The sequence below is a fragment of the Neoarius graeffei genome, chromosome 10, assembly GCF_027579695.1.
Source record: "Neoarius graeffei isolate fNeoGra1 chromosome 10, fNeoGra1.pri, whole genome shotgun sequence".
NCBI classification, from domain to species: Eukaryota; Metazoa; Chordata; class Actinopteri; order Siluriformes; family Ariidae; genus Neoarius; species Neoarius graeffei.
This window is the reverse complement of record NC_083578.1, coordinates 83413396-83436785: the sequence shown is the minus strand read 5'-3', so window position 1 is coordinate 83436785 and position 23390 is coordinate 83413396. Positions and strand designations below refer to the sequence as shown.

Below are 23390 nucleotides of genomic sequence, written 5' to 3'. Positions count from 1 at the left end.
GGAAAAATCCTTCTGTTAGCGTGTAAGGACCTAATCCCATTGAGTGGTTTCTATATCCACTTCTTTTGAGTGTACTTCTTGTTTTTAATAACTTGCTTGGTTGCTGTACACAAACATGGGAATAAGATCTTATGTTAATGGACCGGACTCCACTTTTGGATCATTAACCCCTTTTGACTGAGAATGCCCTGCATGCATGGTTTGGCTTCTGGTACATCCATACAGTTTTAAATACAACACCTACAATTAAAAACATTGTTTTATTGTGTTTGTTTAATTCCTGGGCTCCCATCTGTAACAGGGAGTGATGTTGCATCCCATTAACACACGTTACAATAAGTTATTAGATTCTAATAGATGAGCCAAAATAATTGGGGATCTTTTTTTAATGGGCCCCAACTTGATACAAGTATGAATAGGCAGAGGTGGACAAAGTACCCAACTTCATTACTTAAGTCAAAGTACAGATCCCACTGGTCAAATGTGACTCCAATACAAGTGAAAGTTCTCCAGTCAAATTTTTACTCAAGTTAACGTACTGAAGTACTTGCTTTTAAAAATACTTAAGTATTAAAAGTACATTTTCCATCAATGCATTGTTGTATTGCTGTCACAACGCTTATAATACCTCATGCCTCTGACACAACCGACTGGATTATTTTGTGAATTCACAAAATGAACACATGCTGTGCCATCATGGTGGTTTAACGTTAAGCTAGCTAGTCAGTGAAACTCCACCCGACATGCTACCAAACTCTTTTCAAACTCAAAATCATATTGGGTAGCTAACGCGACTAGAAAAGAAAGATTTCTACATTTTGTTTATTTGGCAAGATTATGCTAAAACATTTCTGAAAGGACTTCAGAGAAGTTAACGTTATTCATGTTAGCGTAACTCCATTTTTACATGCTAACTAACAGCGTCCAAGTTAACTAGCTATGTGTTAACTTTAGCCGTGGACAAGGCTACGGCAACTTGACGGGCAAATCCATAGAAAGTCATTTGACTAACCAGACTGCATAGCTATTGCAATATTATCGCTAGCTCTAAAAGCACAGACAACTTCATTACAAGCTTTCTCGTGAAATAAAACGTTTACATTCCTCAACATGCTTCCGCAGGTTGGACGGCGAGTTTTTGTAGGCCGTGATGTGGTTCATTTTCGGCAATCAAAGCAAACATTTAAAACGAAACATCTTTATTCCTTTCAGAAAACTGAAACATGGGTTCATGGGCCATGAGTGTGTGTATTCCCCAGAAGAACCGCCTCCTTACGTTCTGCCATCAACTGATTGTGTTCAAATAACGTTGCTGAGAAATCACTGATCTTGGTTTTATATAGTCTATGGACATGACGTGACCCTAGTGGTTACTGATAGGCTCTCAGTGCCACCTGCAAAAAACCAATCATGTTTTAGAAAAGGAAAAACATCCACTTTCAAAGCCACTTCATAGTAACAAGTAACAAGGACCTTGATAGAAATGTAGTGGAGTAAAAAGTACGATATGTCTTTCAAATGTAGAGAAGTTAAAGTCGTAAGCTCATCTCATCTTATTATCTGTAGCCGCTTTATCCTGTTCTACAGGGTCGCAGGCAAGCTGGAGCCTATCCCAGCTGACTACGGGCGAAAGGCGGGGTACACCCTGGACAAGTCGCCAGGTCATCACAGGGCTGACACATAGACACAGACAACCATTCACACTCACATTCACACCTACGGTCAATTTAGAGTCACCAGTTAACCTAACCTGCATGTCTTTGGACTGTGGGGGAAACCGGAGCACCCGGAGGAAACCCACGCGGACACGGGGAGAACATGCAAACTCCGCACAGAAAGGCCCTCGCCGGCCACGGGGCTCGAACCCGGACCTTCTTGCTGTGAGGCGACAGCACTAACCACTACACCACCATGCCGCCCGTAAAGTCGTAAGCTTCCAAAATAAATAAATACATACTCAAGTAAAGTACAGATACTCAAAAAGTGTACTTAAGTACAGTACTCAAATAAATGTACTTCGTTACTGTCCACCTTTGTGAATAGGTGGGCCTCGAAGCAGAAAAGTTTGAGAACCCCTGCTCTAGACATCATTATTTGGCCCTTGTCAAAGTGGCTCACTTACCCTTGCCCATTTTTCCTGCTTCCAACACATCAACTTCAAGAACTGACTCTTCTCTTGCTACCTAATGGCCCTTTTCCACTACCCTTTTTCAGCTCGCTTCAGCTCACTTCAGCCCGACACGGCTCGCATTTCGACTACCAAAAAACAGCACGACTCGGCTCGCTTCAGCCCTGCTTAGCCCCTAAAACTCGCACCGTTTTGGAGTGGGGCTGAAGCGAGCCAAAGCGAGCCGAGTGAGGCTGGGGGCGTGAGCAGACACTCCCCTGTGCACTGATTGGTGAGGAGGAGTGTCCTCACATGCCCACACACGCCCCGCAAGCACGCTGGGATCGCTGGGACCGTAAACCCGGAAGAAGAAGAATTACGAATTACGAGAATTTCTGAAGCCTTATGCGCCTCGCCTCATCTATACGCTCTTGCCAGTATCTGTTGGCGTTGTCGGTGACAACAAGCCACAGAACCAAGACCAGCAACACTAACGACTCCATGTTCATTGTTTACTATTCGGGTCGTGAGACTACCGCTTAAAAGCTCACTGATGTCACTGTTTGCGCTGCTTAACGACATCACGTGACGTCCACCCACTTTCGCTAACTCCACCCAATGTGTCCACCCACTTCCAGCCAGCACGGTTCAGCGCGGTTGTAGTCGAAATGCAACTCCAATAGCCCCACTCAGCTCGACTCAGCACGGCACGGCTCAGCCCGACTCAGCCGCGTTTGTAGTGGAAAAGCGGCATAATATACCCCACCCCTTGACAGGCGCCACTGTAATGAGATAATCAACGTTATTCACTGCTTCACCCGTCAGTGGTTTGGCTGATCGGTGTGTATATTTTATTGTAAAAGTTCTTTCTTGTAGATCTTGCAATATTATGTGTGTGAAATCATTTGATAGTCATGAAAAACAGCTACTTGCAAATGTTTCACAAATTTATTTTAGGACATTTTATACCATTTCTCTGTTGGCTAAAAAACTCAGTCTGATAAACACGAAGCCTGAAGCTAGTGATTGTTTATATTTCTCCAAGTTACGTAAAAATGAAATGTACAGTGTAATCTGGAAAAACAAAATAGAACATGATTATGGTGACGTGAAATGACACTGCTCATAGGTCAACTTTGTCTTGAGAAAAGATGCTGCTTCCGTAAAAAATACATCATTATACATTAGAAAACATGGCTATTCAGAATCCAGTGAGTGAAAAAAACCTGAACTGAAACAAAAATCACAAAACTGCCAGTTTGACGCAGAGAGAAAAGTCTCAAATCTTTAAATCACAGAGTCCTGAATTACTCCGTGGCGCCAAAAAGCCTTTATGAGTTTCATCACCTTCACAACAAACATATGTATGTACACTCCATCTGATCTCAGTCTGTGTACAGTTATGATTTGGAGTTAATCAATCAGACACACGTGCCTCAGTCGTGTGAAGCCCCTTTGCTGAAGATCTTCGCCAGCAGGGACACGTTGGACTGCGCTTTCTCCTGGATGGCTCTGCTCTTCTCCTGAGCTTTCTGGAGGTTCTTCTTGGACAAGCCGCTCTTCTTCATGCGCTCCAGCCTCATCTCCTCCTCTGTGCGCCGCTGTGTGAAGTCCCAGCCCTTCTCCTCCACCACCTCGCCCTTCTTTGCTCTCTTCTTCCTCAGCCTGTCCAGGGTCTGGCTCTTCTCCACGCTGGCCAGGTAGAAGTTGGTCTCGCGCTTGGCCTGTGAGATCTCCGTCCTCATGCGCTGCTGGTACACCGACTGCTCGTACGCCAGGCGCTCGCTCAGGTGGCACCACTGGAACCTGTGCAGGTACTGGGGTGAGACGGAGAAATAGAAATAACCGTCATTAACGAAGGGGTTTGATCTGCTAAAGAGTAATCCAACAGGGGTGAAGGTGAGAAGTTTTTAAACTTCGCTTTATCTTTTGTGACCCAGAGCAATACTACTACTATTTCAAAAACACTCTTTATATAAAAACAGTTACTGCCACCCTGAAATTGATTTTTTTCCCCCCGATAACAGCACGTCCCACAGTATTTTTTTTATTCCTTACTTCTTTTAAATAATTAAAGAATTAATCATTCATGTAGGGCGGCACAGTGGTGTAGTGGTTAGCGCTGTCGCCTCACAACAAGAAGGTCCTGGGTTCAAGCCCCGTGGCCGGCGAGGGCCTTTCTGTGCGGAGTTTGCATGTTCTCCTCGTGTCCGCGTGGGTTTCCTCCGGGTGCTCCGGTTTCCCCCACAGTCCAAAGACATGCAGGTTAGGTTAACTGGTGACTCTAAATTGACCGTAGGTGTGAATGTGAGTGTGAATGGTTGTCTGTGTCTATGTGTCAGCCCTGTGATGACCTGGCAACTTGTCCAGGGTGTACCCCGCTTTTCGCCCGTAGTCAGCTGGGATAGGCTCCAGCTTGCCTGCGACCCTGTAGAACAGGATAAAGCGGCTACAGATAATGAGATGAGATCACTCATGTAATTGTGCTTGCAAAGCAAAGGTTTCCTTTTCTTCTTCTTCCACTATCAATAACTCAAGCACTGCTTTGTTCAAACTTTGTTGTGCAGTTCTTGTAAATAGCATTTCAGCTATAACTTACTTTAAAATTCCACCTACATTCCACCTCTTTTCACACCCATCACACTTGCCTTCTGTCCCCCCCCAAAAAAAATCACTCACTTTTCCTCCCATTGGCTTCAGTTCGTTTTTCAAGGCCAAACTGCTCCTACAGATTAAAAGTCAGAACCACCAAAGTTGGTAAACATCATTATGTTGTCGTACCTTATATTGATACTGTGTAACTTTTTCTCTGCCCATTTTTCTCTCTTTCTTTTTCATCCCTCCATCCTCCCATTAGAAACCACTGATTTTGCTACTCCTACATCTTTATGGTAGAGTCACGCAACTTGGTATGGATATGGATTCAACTGCAAAAGTACAACATTTAACTGCCTTTCATACTAACGACTCCTCTATCTCACCCTTCTATTCTTTTATTCATCCCTCCATAGCAAGTTTACTACTCCGTTATCTTTTAAGGTAGAACTGCCAAACTGAGTAATACTGCTGAAATCAAGTACACATCTATCTATCTATCTATCTATCTATCTATCTATCTATCTATCTATCTATCTATCATTATCTTAATATCTCTCACTTGTAATCACCATCACTATTACTCTACCCATCACTCTATCCATCACCATCTACTTATCCATCCTATTTCTGTCTCTCACTTTCAATCACCATATCTATCTATCTATCTATCTATCTATCTATCTATCTATCTATCTATCTATCTATCTAATATCTCTCATTTGTAATCACCATCACTATTACTCTACCCATCACTCTATCCATCACCATCTACTTATCTATCCTATTTCTGTCTCTCACTTTCAATCACCATATCTATCTATCTATCTATCTATCTATCTATCTATCTATCTATCTATCTATCTATCTATCTCATTTGTAATCACCATCACTATTACTCTACCCATCACTCTATCCATCACCATCTACTTATCCATCCTATTTCTGTCTCTCACTTTCAATCACCATATCTATCTATCTATCTATCTATCTATCTATCTATCTATCTATCTATCTATCTATCTATCTATCTATCTATCTATTTTTATTTAGCTTTGCCATAGTGAGATTATACATGTACATACATTATACCTGAGAAACCACTACAGCTTGCACCAATTACAGTGGTCCCCATATCTGTCCCCCACTGTACCTAACTGCATGTCTTTGAATTGTGGGGGAAACCGGAGCACCCAGAGGAAACCCACACAAACACGGGGAGAACACGCAAACTCCACACAGAAAGGCCCCCACTGGCTGTGGGGTTCAAACCCAGAACCTTCTTGCTGTGAGGTGACAGCGCTAACCACTACACCACCGTGCCACCCCTATATTATATGGACACATCCACAAAAAAACAAGTTAATCAAAAGATTTTTAATTTTAAACCGGTTCGCCGTTTTGACAACGCATGTCTAGTCAGCAGGAAAACACTGGGAGTGACGTCATCAGAGTGAAATATCGGGAACATTTATTTTTTTCGCGGTCCAAATCCCGCGCTCTGATTGGCTGGCGAGTGGGTCCGTATCCTACAGTACGGACCCTGGTTACGGACCTCTGGCGACTCGCTCATTCACAACAACAAACATGGTAGCATTTTTTTGTCAACATTTATCTTTCATAATATTTATTTAAAAGATTATCAAAAATCTTATAAATTTTTGCCAGCATTTCTCAGGAGAATAGCATTAATTTTACAGCATGGATAGCGATAACGACAGTCTTCACAGCCAAAGCGAGTTTTACTCCCCTGAGGAAGAAGAAATAAAAGAAAACATTTCAGGAGAAAGCTAAAAACCTTTAACTGTTGCTAACGCCGAGCAAAAACATGGCTGAATCCTGAATGACTCCTATTTGTATAAATAGGGGACTACATAGGTGGCAAAATGTAGTTTTTTTCCTGCCATGGAAGTGCACTTGTATACCGAGGAGAAAGCAATTTGCATTACAGCCATGAATGAGGATTCAAAATAGCATTAATTTTACATCATGGATAGTGATAACGACAGTGTTCACAACGAAAGAGAGTTTTACTACCCTGAGGAAGACAAAATAAAACATTTCAGGAGAAAGCTAAAAACCTCTAACTTGCTAACAGTTTGATCTCATTAGTTAATGAGGCCCATTTCGGACCATGTTATCCTAATACATAATATTACGTTAGGTAAAAACTTTAAATCAGTACAATCTCTTCTTCAAAGTTTCACCAAATGGCTTTATTTATGCAATATAAAGGTCATAATACTGTATAACTTTGGTCAAGCAAAAACACAGAGCAAAAACATGGCTGAATCCTGAATGACTCAATTTTGTATAAATAGGGCACTACATAGGCAGCAAAATGTAGTTTTTTTCCTGCCATGGAAGTGTACTTGTATACTGAGGAGGAAGCCATTTGCATTACAGCCGTGAATGAGGATTCAAAATGGTGGCTCGGCTCGGTTTTCCCTTTCGGGAGCTCTCGTTTTCTGTTAGAATTTGGTAAAGAAAAAAAAATTATTTACCAACTTAAGGTCGGTCTGTATGGTGAGATACCGTGACCTCGGCCTTGAATACCGACCTCGCCCCAGAGGGCCTCGCTCAGTACTTTCAAGACCTCGGTCACGGTATTTCACGATACAGACCTCCCAGCTGGTAAATAACATATATTTTATTCCTTTCTAGTGGGTTTATTGATGCCATGCAATATGGTTATCATATCGCTTATCCTCCACGTATTACGCCACTCTATCCAATGGAGAATGAGCATGCAATATTGTTATAATATTGCACGTTGTCATACAATGGAGCTCATGCGAAGATCCAATGACAAAACTTTTCTCTTGCGCATGCACACAATCATTTCTTTGTCGGCTGGGAGAGAGAGAGAAGATGGAGTTAATTCAGTGCTCGGTTTAAGCACTAAATAAATAAACTGAAACTAAAGACGCGCCGAACACTCGAAAGGCTCCCAAAACTTCATTATATATTCTTCACACATATTTACAAGAGAAAAACAGACCAACAGACCTAAAAAAAACTGGAAAAGAGACACGTCGGAGATGTAAAACTTCCACGCTAGTGAGTGACTGACAGTTTGTTCACAAAAATGGCCGCAAGGATTGCTTCATTAAAAGCCAAAGATTTAAAGAGAAAGACGCACTGAACACTCGAAAGGCTACCAAAACTTCCCTGGATATTCTTCATGCATTTAATCTTCTGTGTTAAATATATGGAAAAACTGGAAAAGACACACATCAGAGATGTAAAACTTCCACGCTAGCAAGTGACTGACAGTTTGTTCACAAAAATAGCTTCATTAACCCATTGACGCCTGAAACGCCTGCAAAAAAACGTCTGCAAATGCCTAAGCCAGTTTTTAGAAAAGGTCCCCATCTGCCTGAGGGTTTTCTGAAATAAAAATAATTAATTGAAAACGCCTATGAAAAATTCAATATCTCAGCCTCTGAAGCACATAAAGACATGAAATAAGTTGCATTTAAAAGATAAAATTCTCTGCTTTTATTGGATCATGCTCATTCAGCATTAACACTAACACATTTTTATAAAAAAAACAAATCTGGCATGCGTCTTGAAAATAATGACAAATCAACAATGCTGCGTTATGCAGCAACCAGCATTTGGGGCAATGTTGCGCGACGCAGCATCCGGCGTTAATGGATTAAAAGCTGAAGATTTAAAGAAAAAGACATGCTGAACACCTGAAAAGCTACAAAAACTTCCCTGGATATTCTTCACGCATATTTACAAGAGGAAAAAAACAAACATACCAACGGACATCAAAAAACTGGAAAAGAGAGCAATAGAGAAAATATAAAGTTCTACTTGGAGATGAGGAAAAGTGATGGAGACTTTTCCAAGAGGACTTCACTCAGCAAAGCCCTTTTGTTTTGAACAACTGCAATGGAACAATGAACTACAACCAAAAGTAACCTCAACCTGTATAGAGCTTGTATATAAGTTGGGTTGCTGTTCAGGGTTTTTGGACTTGTACCATTTTTACTGTTAGAACTTTGACTTTGTACATGTACACTGGATTGGCAGAACACTGAATTACATTCGATCAGAATCAGCATTCAACATTTCTAAGTTCCCCCCCGTTCTTAACTTTTTGTAGAATCCATAATTGCTCCATCGAATATGTATGTATAATAATGGCTAGAGCTGTGCAATATATCGTATTTTTATCACGATATCAATATTGGTGTCAAACGATATCAAAATTCATAATATCGATATGAAACGATTTTTTGTCATTTGTCGAAAGGGACGTGCACAATATTTCTACAATGGCAATAAAACAACAATAACATTGACGTGACAGTAAGGTAAAACGAACCCTTCTGTCCCCTAAGGCACACCGTAGCCTTGCATACGTCATCCATTCTACTCCCGCGATATCTCCGCAACAGTAAAAAATCAGTTCTTCTGTTTTCATACGTGTCGGGTGATTTGATATATTGATTTCTTAATATGTTGTTTGATTTGCTTGCTAATAGTTATAATAATACAATTAACATATATTTACGTCATATTTTTGGATGTGGGACTGGGTAATGTAAAAATGGCATCTACGGAAGAAAACAAGCACAACAATATTAGCACATATCCAGCTTGCTAGCTGTGTTAGATGTGTTAAACCGTGTGGATTTAAGTGGAATAATTGCGAGTCGTCCTGTGGTCAAGGCAGCGTTTTAAGGTAAGGCAATTTGGTTATTAATGTTGCCCGCCGCGGCATGTTTACTTGGGTTCATTTGATTTTGACTTGTGCTTCTGCAGCTAGCATCATGCTTTGAAGTAGGTTCTGCTAAGGACGGGTTTATTGCGCGATGTAGACGGACTCAGATGTAATTACATTGTTTTTAAAATTCCGTGCGCTTAAAACGGTGTCCCCTTGCTAATCATGTAGCCCTAATCATGTGTTGCTTTTACTTTTCTTAATGGCGAGTGAAATATCTCTGCAAATGGTATTTCAATGCTGACATGCCAAAAAGATAGCGGAGTCCACATTTGGAAGATGAAGGAAGAGAAGCCTATTTTCATGTATGTTAATTCTTAAGGACTTGTCTCTATATTGTGCGTGTTTAATGTTGGTGTCTTAACAACACACAAGCTTACGTTGTAGTGTGTGTGTGTGTGTGTGTGTGTGTGTGTGTGAGAGAGAGCGAGATTTTATCCTTGGCTGGCTACGAGCCAGTGTGGACGTTACGCAGTAATCACTGGTAATACCAGCGCTGGCTCCATCCTCTGTGATCGGAAATGTTGAGTGAGGAGAACGTGAGCCTTGTGCAGGCGATAGGACATATGCAAAGTACGCGCTTGCACAGTAAATAGTTTAAGTAAAAGGCGTTTCAGGGTACAACGGGAAGGGTTGACAGGTAGCCTATTGGCCCTTTTCCACTACCCTTTTTCAGCTCACTTCAGCTCGCTTCAGCTCACTTCAGCCCGACACGGCTCGCGTTTCGACTACCAAAAACCAGCACGACTCAGCTCGTTTCAGCCCTGCTTAGCCCCTAAAACTCGCACCGTTTTGGAGTGGGGCTGAAGCGAGCCAAACCGTGCCGAGTGAGGTTGGGGGCGTGAGCAGACACTCCCCTGTGCACTGATTGGTGAGGAGGAGTGTCCTCACATGCCCACACACGCCCCGCGAGCGCGCTGGGATCTGTAAACACCGCAAACCCGGAAGGAGAATAATTATGAATTACGAGAATTTCTGAAGCCTTATGCGCCTCGCCTCATCTATACACTCTTGCCAGTATCTGTTGGCGTTGTCGGTGACAACAAGCCACAGCACCAAGACCAGCAACACTAACGACTCCATGTCCTCCATGTTTATTGTTTACTATCCGGGTCGTGAGACTACCGCTTAAAAGATCACTGAATCAGTGACATACAGAGCATCGTGGACGAGTTCGCGGAGCGCAAGGCTCGCTGTATGCCCTTCAAATAATGCACGCAGTAGGCTATTGATGTTTTATTATGAGCCATGTACAGTATGTCGCCTAATGTTTTTTTGTTTCTGAGTTACATGTTCGTTTGAAGGACTTAATGTACAAAATAACATAGTTGCACCCCGTAGTGTTGAAATTGGTAAACACAGTGCATTCAGTGAGGTTTGCACCGCCCTCCTTTTATTTCTGACTCTTCCTGTCACCGCTGCAACCTCTGAGCGCTCATTCGTATGCCCTTCAAATAATGTGCGCAGTATAGGCTATTGATGTTTTATTATGAGCCATGTACAGTATCCTAATGTTTTTTGTTTCTGAGTTACATGTTCGTTTGAAGGACTTGATGTACTAAATAACATAGTTGCACCCGGTAGTGTTGAAATTGGTAAACACCGCAGTTGCGGACATTTTGTAGCCTAAAATGATGTTATGATAAGCTTTAATAAAGGGCCCGGTCATTTGCCCCGCCCCCGGCCCGGCTCTGACTTGTTCCGCCACTGTCACTGATGTCACTGTTTGCGCTGCTTAACGACATCACATGACGTCCACCCACTTTCGCTAACTCCACCCAATGTGTCCACCCACTTCCAGCCAGCACGGTTCAGCGCGGTTGTAGTCGAAATGCAACTCCAACAGCCCCGCTCAGCCCGACTCAGCTCGACTCGGCACGGCACGGTTCAGCTGCGTTTGTAGTGGAAAAGCGGCATATGAGGCCTGTACTATAAAAATGTGGCCCGGTGCCTCAGGTGTTGATGATCAGGGCTTTAAAAAAAGGTGTATAAATATCGTTTTAAAAATCGCGATATCAATATTTACTGAAAAAATCGTGATATTGATTTTTTCCAATATCGAGCAGCCCTAATAATGGCTGTTTTTTTTCATGATATATCAGATATATTCCATTCAGCTACTCATCTTCGACTTGTTCAGTATCCTGCTAGCTGAATGGAATATATCTGATATACCACTCAAATCCAACCAATATTATTTAAATGGGTCACTCAGATCCGTGATGTATATTTCACATGAAAAACGCGAGTTTTTTCAACATGAGACGATAAACTTCATATCTTCAAGCCAGTGTGCGATTTTCTTTTTATTATATCGACACATTCACAAACAAAAGATCCCCAAATTTATCAAAACAATTCATCAATTTCCTCACAAGTGACATTGAGATTTATGTCACGGTTTTGGTTCTCCATGTCCCGGATGAAAAATATGAGCGGTGTATTTCCCAGTAAAACACTCGTGTCTATGTAATATAACCAGAGAAAGAACTGAACAGTGAACACGTGTTGTGACGTACTTTGATGCACCACAGGTCACTGCTGAAGTGGCTCCTCTTGCGGTTGGTCATGGGCGTGTTGTGCAGAGATGCCGCTACTCTCTTAGCCACGCGCTTGTCCCTGAACTCCACCCAGCCTTCCACGTACCTCGAACCGCGATTCCCTGCTTTCCTCTTCTTTCTCTTAATGGAGTGATCTAGGATGAGAAACTGTCTAAATTAATGAATATCTCTGAATATTTCTATTTGATATCAGCACAGACATACAGTACCAGTCAAGTTTGTACACCCCATACTCATAGGTTTTTCTGTATTTCTTACATTGTAGAAAAACACTGAATACATCAGAACTATGAAATAACACAGATTAGATAGATTACAGCGCCGTTCTAATCCACCAGTCCTCCAGGACTTACCTTCAGACTGAAGGAAAACGCGTCCGATTTCTCCGTACACCGCCAGCATGTTGCGCACGTGTTTGGGCCGTATTCTTGGTGGAATGTGGCCCAGGTACACGATACCCGGGATACACTTCCTGCCCTTTGTTTTCTTGCCTTCACTGACATCCTCCTGCTCCTCCTCCTCCTCCTGGTCCGCATCTTCCTCCTCAGACATGTGCAACTCCTCATCATCAGTTACCCTGTTTGTGTCTTGTTCCATTTCAATGTCCGTTTTGCTTGCCATGACTTCCACACTGCCTGTTAGTTTCTGAAAGATCATTTGTTCCCATAAAAGGATGCTTTATAACATTAAAGGTTGCGTCAAATATACAAAATATACTGAAATATCCTGACTGTGGAACATACACTACCGTTCAAAAGTTTGGGGTCACTTTGAAATGTCCTTATTTTTGAAAGAAAAGCACTGTTCTTTTCAATGAAGATCACTTTAAACTAATCAGAAATCCACTCTATACATTGCTAATGTGGTAAATGACTATTCTAGCTGCAAATGTCTGGTTTTTGGTGCAATATCTCCATAGGTGTATAGAGGCCCATTTCCAGCAACTCTCACTCCAGTGTTCTAATGGTACAATGTGTTTGCTCATTGCCTCAGAAGGCTAATGGATGATTAGAAAACCCTTGTACAATCATGTTAGCACAGCTGAAAACAGTTTAGCCCTTTAGAGAAGCCATTGAGGTATTTCACCTGACGTCACAGGGTCACGTGACGCCCCGGTGTCCGCCATTTTGAAGGTCAAGCTAGCTAATGTCAACAACATAGTAGCTAGTATGTTACTGTAGCAATGTTTACGTTCAGTCATTTGGATGACTGTTAAAACCTTTCAGTCTCAAGTTTTTCCTTTACTGTATTTACTAGTTTACTGTAATTATGATCCGGCAGCTATTTACACTGGATCCGGTGTAAATAGCTGCCGGAGCGCGCTCCGGCTTGCTCCCCCTCAAATTAAGCAGCGCGCTCCGGCTTGCTCCCGGAGTGCTCCGGCCGAGGTTCCGGAGCGTGCTCCGGCTTGCTCCCCCTCAAATTAAGCAGCGCTCTCCGGCTTGCTCCCGGAGTGTGCTGCTTAATTTGAGGGGGAGCAAGCCGGAGCTCGCTCCGGCAGCTATTTACACTGGATCCGGTGTAAATAGCTGCCAGATCATAATTACAGTAAACTAGTAAATACAGTAAAGGAAAAACTTGAGACCGAAAGGTTTTAACAGTCATCCAAATGACTGAACGCAAACATTGCTACAGTAACATACTAGCTACTATGTTGTTGACATTAGCTAGTGCTAACAGCTAGCTGCTAGTACACTGCTACAACACAGACACCGACCCTAATAATACAGTTCTTGGTCATTGCCTGGTAACAGCAAATTTATAACGGGCCATGTCTCAACAGACTAAGAAGTTATTTCAATGACATTTAATAACATTTTGTTTATCCTGAGGACCGAAAGTAAATGAAAATGTGAACAAACCTTAGCTGTAATCAGATGGTGACCACCGGCTCCAGGGACGACCCACTGATGTAGGCATGTTACCCAGCCTGACACAAAATATTTGTAGGCATCCAAACTCTTATACGCTTTCAGATCAACACCTGTGTATGGCGATGGGTTTTTAACGACACAGATCATGTGGGCCGAAGTCAGGTAAAGACGAGGGCTTCGTGTACTTCCGTACGTCAGTGAACAATCCTGGTGGAAGCAGGTAAACGTCGTTCTCTAAGCCTGCTAACCTCAATTTTTGCAAATACCTCTCCCTCTGCTCGCCCTGTAAATGCCCTACGTCGCTGGATAGTGAAGGTGTTTTCTGCATCTCGCTCCTTTTTCTTTTATGTTTTTCGTTTGTCGCCTTCCTCGCATTCAAACTGATTCGAGCCGTGACGTCCAAAATGGCTGACTAACGATGCATCACATGACTTGGTCACGTGGGTGAAAAACCTCAATAAAACTGACCTTCCTTTGAGCAGATTGAGTTTCTGGAGCATCACATTTGTGGGGTCGATTAAATGCTCAAAATGGCCAGAAAAATGTCTTGACTATATTTTCTGTTCATTTTACAACTTATGGTGGGAAATAAAAGTGTCACTTTTCATGGAAAACACAAAATTGTCTGGGTGACCCCAAACTTTTGAACAGTAGAGTACATTTTGGAAAACTTTATCTCTTGCTTCAAAATGTGCACGAAGTGTCTGACTCTGAAAGCAAAAATCCACTCTGTACGACTATTCATGTTTATAATGAATGTGATCTTCAATCGGGCAAAACATTTATTCCTTTAGTTCATGGTTTAAATTGGTGCCATGAGATTCAGCCCTCACTTCTTCTCTACCTAAAGGGAGTGATGCAGCGGCACTTTAATCCTTTAGTCCATCCAGCTCTCTCACTTTCTCATCTGTACCCTCTACTCAAACTGATCAGCTTCCAAAGCTACAAGGTCAGGTCTCATGCTCATCCTGCCATCAGCGCCATCGCACTCGTCACCTCCTACGTTGCTAGTTAAACTTCAGCATTATCCACCACGCTTGAGATCGCCGACTTTTTTTTCCTTCCCATTAAACACCATTGTAACTGCACCAGCAAGAACAACGCCACCCTGTGATGTCAGGGATTCTAACAAGATACAGCTTCAACAAACAAATCAGCACCAGGATCACTGAACACATCACACATGCAGTACTGTGCAAAAGTCCAGGCACCCTATGGTTCTTTTTTTGTAGTACAAACTTTGTTATAGATTTCTATTTTATGACTTCTCCATTTTAGAGTTCCAAACGTTTGTTATTTTTCCAGCACAAAATTAAGTGTTACAGAAAAACGTTTGCATGTCTGTTTTACATCAGAAATAAGTGTGACAAAGTGTCCAGAAGAACTGTGGCTGGTTCTATAAGATGCTCAGTAAAACCTACAGCTCGCTTCCTTATCAATCTGCAATCATTGTACCTCAGACTACTATTTTTCTTTTAAAGTAAAGGGTCGTCTCACACCAAATATTGGCTTTGTTTCATTGATCATGGTTTAATGCTGTTTTTTAATGTTGAAACATTTCATTTAATTATTTTCAAAGGCATCTTTGCTCTATAGCATTTCTTTCCATGTGCCTAAGACTTTTCCACACTACTGTATTTGAATATAAATATATTTAATGTATTTCAGGGTGGAGGTTTCCTTTAAGGATGATCACAGTACACTTTTAGACGGCTCCCTCTGTGTGTGTGTGTGTGTCTGTCTATCTGTCTCTTTCCCTTTCACTCTCTGTGTCTGTACATCTGTCTCACTCTGTGTCTCTCTCCCTGTGTGTCTGTCTTTCTCTCCCCTGTCTGTCTGTCTCTCTGTATGTCTGTCTGTCTCTCTGTATGTCTGTTTGCCTCTCTCTCTGTGACTGTGTCCATCCGTGTCTCTCTCTCTTTTTGTCTGTCTTTCTCTCTCCATCTGTTGGTTTCTCTGTCTGTCTCTTTCCCTCTGTCTGTCTGTCTCTCTCTATATGTCTGTGTCTCTCTCTCTCTCCCTGTCTGTCTCTTCCTCTCGCTCTGTGTGTTTGTCTGTCTCTTTCCCTCTGTTTGTCTGTCTCTCTCTCTGTGTGTCTGTCTCTGTGTCCATCCGTGTGTTTGTCTATCTTTCTCTCCCCATCTGTTGGTTTCTCTGTCTCTGTCTCTCTCTCTCTCTGTGTGTTTGTCTGTCTGTGTGTTTGTCTGTCTCTTTCCCTCTGTCTGTCTTTCTCTCTCCATCTGTTGGCCTCTCTGTCTGTCTCTCTCTCTCCCTCTCTGTGTTTGTCTATCTGTCTATTTGCCTGTCTCTCTCCCTCTGTCTGTATGTCTGTCTCTTTACCTCTCTCTCTCACTCCATGTCTGTCTGTCTGTTTCTCTCTCCGTGTGTGTTTGTCTGTCTATTTGTCTCTTTCCTTCTGTCTGTTTGCCTGTCTCTCTCCCTCTCTCGGTGTCTGTCTCTCTCTCCCCATGTCTGTCTGTCTCTCTCTTCCTCCTTCCTTGTCCGTCTCTCTCTCTCACATAGCTCTTGCAGTTTAAAAGTCAGTAATATCGCAAAGCGATACACAATTAAAGCTCAGACACTAATACCGTGTAACTTTCAGTGCTGTACATGACCCTGAACTCCACCTACTGTCTCTGACTGACTGCAGAAATGCTATGATTAGCTTGTGGTTATAAAACTAACTAACTAACTAACTAACTAACTAACTAACTAACTAACTAACTAACTAAGCTAAGGCTCTAATAATATAGTTTACGCTAATATAAAAATAATTAACGAAATATATATATTTATATGTTTTTACCTTTCTCCGGGATAATTCAGCTCTCCTGCCCAACAACTTATCATAGTTTACAGTGTTACAGAATTAAAGCGCTCAGCTCTCATACACATGTCGCTCGACGCGCACTACTGACGTCATATTCAAGCGCCCAAGAAAAGCAAGAGCGTTAAAGGTGCAGAGGCTTAAAGTGCTATTCCACCATTGGATGTATTCTTTGGCATAAAATACAATATATTTTGACAACATATATAAATGGTATCACTAGATAGAGACATCTTTTAGCTTCAAAATGATATATCAAACATAATTTTTTGACAACGACAAGTATATTAATTTTGCGACCAAAGTCACCTATCCTTTTAATTTCCGCGCGTGATGTCATCGGCAGGTTCCCCTTCTTGTGTACCACGTGACGTGGACGTGGCACAGATTATCAGCAATGGCGGATAGAACGCGATAAAAATAATACCAATAAATCTAGCTAATACCAATAAATCTAGCTAACTGAAAGATTAACTCAAAAATGTTCGCAATTTTTTTGGCCCCCATATACGAGGAGAAATGACTCTCTCACTTTGGGGGTTTCCTGGTCTAAAAATAGACCGACACGTGGTACACAAGAAGGGGAACCTGCCGATGACATCACGTTTCACTACCGCGCAGAAATTAAAAGGGTAGGTGACTTTGGTCGCAAAATTAATATACTTGTCGTTGTCAAAAAATTATGCTTGATATATCATTTTGAAGCTAAAAGATTTCTCTGTCTAGTCATGTTGTCATAAAATATATTGTATTTTATGCCAAAGAATACATCCAATGGTGGAATGGCACTTTAAATAAACTCGAAAATAAATCGTAAACAAATAAATATATACCCACTGCACCGCGTTATCTGTGTTCTAATTTATAATTTGTTGTATTTCGTATTATATATAATAATTATTTAGAATTTTATATATCAATTCAATATAATTAAACTTGTATTGAATATATTACTTTTATTGGACAAATATTTATATTCAATATAGAGAACATATAGAATTTGTGCTGAGTATAAATTCTAAACTAAGATGACATTCACAGAGAAATTGAATAAAATGCAAAATTAAAAGCAATATAGAAAGTAGTATCGAAATTAATTTTACAAATTTTTTTTTACAAAATTTTGACAATAACCGATCATTTTCTTTCTTTCTTTCTTTTTAAATTAAAATTATTTAGGCCCCCAGAATGTGCAGTAATTGTTTGTATTAGCACTTATCCACCAGCAGGGGGAGACAAAACATCAATTAAAAAATCCCCTATAACTTGAATTTGATGAAATAAATTACTTGCTCAGTTTAATATATAATTTGCCCCAGAACAGAAAAAATAGGGTCATGATATAAAGTGTATATCATGTGTGAAATATTTTTTCTTATGTCACTTTCTGGGCGGCACGGTGGTGTAGTGGTTAGCGCTGTCGCCTCACAGCAAGAAGGTCCGGGTTCGAGCCCCGTGGCCGGCGAGGGCCTTTCTGTGTGGAGTTTGCATGTTCTCCCCATGTCCGCGTGGGTTTCCTCCGGGTGCTCCGGTTTCCCCCACAGTCCAAAGACATGCAGGTTAGGTTAACTGGTGACTCTAAATTGACCGTAGGTGTGAATGGTTGTCTGTGTCTATGTGTCAGCCCTGTGATGACCTGGCGACTTGTCCAGGGTGTACCCCGCCTTTTGCCCGTAGTCAGCTGGGATAGGCTCCAGCTTGCCTGCAACCCTGTAGAAGGATAAAGCGGCTAGAGATGATGAGATGAGATGTCACTTTCTATCTCTCAACAACTGGTGAAGCATTTCATTAGGAATTTATAACACAAGTTCATAATAATAATAATAACAGCTGTGTCACTTCCACAACTGATCAAATGTGCATCATTTGTTAGCTATTCAGGAAATAGTGTTAATAATCAGTCAAAAAAAGGTGTGAGTGAGTGAGTGAGTGAGTGAGTGAGAGAGAGACTCCATGCTGTGTTGCTCTCTATCAACCCTGTATTCCTGCATTATCCACGACGGTGACTCTGGTTGGTTTAGAGCACTCTGTTCATCCCAGCCTGAGGTCTATTAGTTCAAATATAATCCTGAACACAGAAGCCATGCTCCTGGCACTGATAATGGCATGTCTCATATTATAATGGTGCGCTTGTGTTATGTAAAGCAGGCCTGGTGGATTAGGAATAAGTGCTCCATAACTGTACGGAGAGCCACCAGTGTCCACATAAATAAAGAAACTTACTAAATGTTTAGAAAGGACTTCTAGACTAATCAATATGATACTCAGATACTGTGTGCTGATTAGAAGGACTTGTATTTGGTCACATTTGACATGCAAAGTATTTAGAGGTCTAAGTAATAAGTCTCAGTAATAAAACTTAGAAATAAAATGTTATTACTAAGGTTAGTAATAAAACTACTAATAAAAGTAATAAAACTTTGTAATAAAATATTCTAAGTAATAAAACCTAGTTAGGGAGAATTGCAAAAGTCATCTCAATGACTTGAACTTATTCTCTGGTTGATCTGTAATTTATAAGAGGATGAAACTGTGCTAAGTGTTTTATATTTCTGTGAGGACATGTTTACTGATTTTATCCAGTACATCACTGCTCTGTTGGCTAAAACCACCTGAACTACACTGTATACAAGTTTTATAACACAATTGTTTTCTAAATTAGATAGCCACATTATAGCTAGCTAATTCTGGGCTGTAACTTGCATGGGGTCCTCAAAATACTGTATGATGGCAAGTACATATACAGTAGGTTATTATGGATTTCATTTGACTTTATAGACCTTGTTTATTCCCACTGATACCCACCCATACAGTTATTTATTTATATTTTCTACCACCAGCAATATTTTCTACTGAACTTGGTTTTATTTCCCAAAATATAAATAAATTAGTACTTTAAACTACCAGGATAAAGAAGTGACTGAAAATAAATGAATGAATGAATGAATGAATGTGAGCATCCAAAATGTTTTCAGGTTAAATCAACATGTTTCTTTGACCCACAAGTCAAACAGAACACCACCACTCTCACCAGCATGAGAGTAAAAACCACCTAGTCCCGCCAACACGAGAGTAAAATCCACCCAGTCCCGCCAACACAAGAGTAAAAACCGCCTAGTCCCGCCAACACGAGTAAAAAACTGCCCAGTCCCACCAACATGAGAGTAAAAACTGCCCAGTCCCACCAACACGAGAGTAAAAACCGCCCAGTCCCGCCAACACGAGAGTAAAAACCGCCTAGTCCCGCCAACACGAGAATAAAAAAACGCCTAGTCCCGCCAACACAAGAGTAAAAAACTGCCCAGTCCCACCAACATGAGAGTAAAAACTGCCCAGTCCCACCAACACGAGAGTAAAACCTGCCCAGTCCCACCAACATGAGAGTAAAAACTGCCTAGTCCCGCCAACACAAGAGTAAAAAACCGCCCAGTCCCACCAACATGAGGATAAAAACTGCCCAGTCCCACCAACACGAAAGTAAAAACCACCCAGTCCCACCAACACAAGAGTAAAAACCGCCTAGTCCCGCCAACACAAGAGTAAAAAACTGCCCAGTCCCACCAACATGAGAGTAAAAACTGCCCAGTCCCACCAACACAAGAGTAAAAACCGCCCAGTCCCGCTAACACGAGAGTAAAAACCGCCTAGTCCCGCCAACACGAGAATAAAAAAACGCCTAGTCCCGCCAACACAAGAGTAAAAAACTGCCCAGTCCCACCAACATGAGAGTAAAAACTGCCCAGTCCCACCAATACGAGAGTAAAAACTGCCCAGTCCCGCCAACACGAGAGCAAAAACTGCCTAGTCCCCCCAACACGAGAGTAAAAAACCACCCAGTCCCACCAACATGAGAGTAAAAACTGCCCAGTCCCACCAATACGAGAGTAAAAACCACCCAGTCCCGCCAACACAAGAGTAAAAAACCACCCAGTCCCACCAACATGAGAGTAAAAAACCACCCAGTTCCACCAATATGAGAGTAAAAACCACCCAGTCCCGCCAACATGAGAGTAAAAACCCCCCAGTCCCACCAATATAAGAGTAAAAAACCACCCAGTCCCGCCAACACGAGTAAAAACCACTCAGTCCCGTCAACACGAGAATAAAAACTGCCCAGTCCCGCCAACACGAGAGTAAAAAAATGCCCAGTCCTACCAACATGAGAGTAAAAACCACCCAGTCCCACCAACAAGAGAATAAAAAACACTCAGTCCCACCAACACAAGAGGAAAAACCGCCCAGTCCCACCAACATGAGAGTAAAAACCGCCCAGTCCCACCAACATGAGAATAAAAAACACCCAGTCCCACCAACATGAGAGGAAAAACCACCCAGTCCCACCAACACGAGAGTAAAAACCACCCAGTCCCACCAACACGAGAATAAAAACCGCCCAGTCCCACCAACATGAGAGGAAAAACCGCCCAGTTCCACCAACATGAGAGTAAAAACCGCCTAGTCCAGCCACCACAAAAGTAAAAACCACCCAGTCCCACCAGCACAAGAGTAAAAACCACCCAGTCTCACCAGCACAAGAGTAAAAACCACCCAGTCCCACCAACATGAGAACAAAAACTGCTCAGTCCCACCAACATGGGTGTAAATATTGATGCTTTTTATTAGGTTCTACAGATCCCAGTCCCATCTCACACCTCGAAAAGACTTCTATTAAAATGCACCAAATTTGATCCCTCCAGCATTCAAGGGTTAAACAACAAAAAAAAAATACAGTATAAAAAAGCATTACCACATTATTCTCTGTTCAATGCCAAAGATCAAAACAATACAGAGAGGTTAAATGAGCTATATTGACACTAAAGCATTAAAGCTTGTAATGTATGTATTTGTCGAGGTTGATTTGAGGTGCAGGAACAGCTTGACAGACATGAAACGCCTCGGTGAGTATGTTTGCTCCAGTCCCAGAGTGAGTGACAGTGAAAAACATGCTTTTGACAGGCCACTGTCGACCAGATCTGTGCACACACCAAACAACTTTACATATCAGCTGGTATGAATCGGTTGCGACAAGCCGTGAAGGAAACAAGGGTGCAAAGAGAGAGAGAGAGAGAGAGAGAGAGAGAGGGGTGGCCACAATACAGGAACTCCTCACAGCATTTCTCCCCCCTGCTGAATGTCCTAATTTGGTCCTGAGTACAATGATATTTGTAAAGCATTACAGATTCAGACTAAGAGTGCTGATCTACATTCAGCTCACCTGAAAGTCTTAGGCACATGTAAATAAATGCTGTAGACAAAAATGGCTTAAAAATAAAGAAATGAAATGTTTCAACATGGGCGGCACGGTGGTGTAGTGGTTAGCGCTGTCGCCTCACAGCAAGAAGGTCCTGGGTTCGAGCCCCGGGGCCGGCGAGGGCCTTTCTGTGTGGAGTTTGCATGTTCTCCCCGTGTCTGCGTGGGTTTCCTCCGGGTGCTCCGGTTTCCCCCACAGTCCAAAGACATGCAGGTTAGGTTAACTGGTGACTCTAAATTGAGCGTAGGTGTGAATGTGAGTGTGAATGGTTGTCTGTGTCTATGTGTCAGCCCTGTGATGACCTGGCGACTTGTCCAGGGTGTACCCCGCCTTTCGCCCATAGTCAGCTGGGATAGGCTCCAGCTTGCCTGTGACCCTGGAGAACAGGATAAAGCGGCTAGAGATAATGAGATGAGATGTTTCAACATTAAAAAATACTGTAATCAGTAAGCCATAATAAATCGATATAACAAAGTCAATATTTGGTATGAGACGACTCTTTGCTTTAAAAAAAAAAAATAGCAGTCTGAGGTACAATGAGTGCAGTTTTATAAGGAAATGAGCTGTACGTTTTACTGAGCATCTTCCAGAACAAGCCACAGTTCTTCTGGACACTTTGACTGTCACACTTGCTTTGTAATTTTGCACCAAAACTCAGTAGCCTTCATTAAGTTTTCTTTTTTAATCTGAAACATGCTCTCTTGTGTAATATGCTGCTCAGATACAAACTTTTTTTTTTTCCTGTAACATTTGATTTTGTGCTGGAAAAAAAAGTGAACGTTTGAAACTCAAATGTTTTGACTCAGTGATGTACAGTGGTGCTTGAAAGTTTGTGAATCCTTTAGAATTTTATATATTTCTGCATAAATATGACCTAAAACATCATCAGATTTTCACACCAGTCCTAAAAGTAGATAAAAGAGAACCCAGTTAAACAAATGAGACAAAAATATTATACTTGGTCATTTATTTATTGAGGAAAATGATCCAATATTACATATCTGTGAGTGGCAAAAGTATGTGAACCTTTGCTTTCAGTATCTGGTGTGACCCCCTTGTGCAGCAATAACTGCAACTAAACGTTTCCGGTAACTGTTGATCAGTCCTGCACACCGGCTTGGAGGAATTTTAGCCCGTTCCTCCGTACAGAACAGCTTCAACTCTGGGATGTTGGTGGGTTTCCTCACATGAACTGCTCGCTTCAGGTCCTTCCACAACATTTCCATTGGATTAAGGTCAGGACTTTGACTTGGCCATTCCAAAACATTAACTTTATTCTTCTTTAACCATTCTTTGGCAGAACGACTTGTGTGCTTAGGGTCGCTGTCTTGCTGCATGACCCACCTTCTCTTGCGATTCAGTTCATGGACAGATGTCCTGACATTTTCCTTTAGAATTCACTGGTATAATTCAGAATTCATTGTTCCATCAATGATG

At 41.8% G+C, this 23390-nt stretch overlaps 1 protein-coding gene across 2 annotated transcripts; it reads right to left on the bottom strand.

The window, feature by feature from the left end:
* Positions 1-3069: 3069 nt before the first annotated feature.
* Positions 3070-16784, bottom strand: abt1 (activator of basal transcription 1). Of its 2 annotated transcripts, XM_060932427.1 has the most exons (5): positions 16682-16784; positions 13864-14082; positions 12355-12646; positions 11960-12135; positions 3070-3924 (listed from the first exon to the last, which is right to left on the bottom strand). In XM_060932427.1, the coding sequence occupies exons 2-5, from the start codon at positions 14020-14022 to the stop codon at positions 3544-3546; spliced, it is 1008 nt and encodes a 335-aa protein (XP_060788410.1). In that variant the 5' UTR covers positions 14023-14082; positions 16682-16784; the 3' UTR covers positions 3070-3543. The 2 variants fall into 2 exon arrangements, with proteins under 2 accessions (XP_060788410.1, XP_060788411.1); XM_060932428.1 differs by lacking the exon at positions 13864-14082.
* Positions 16785-23390: the final 6606 nt, after the last annotated feature.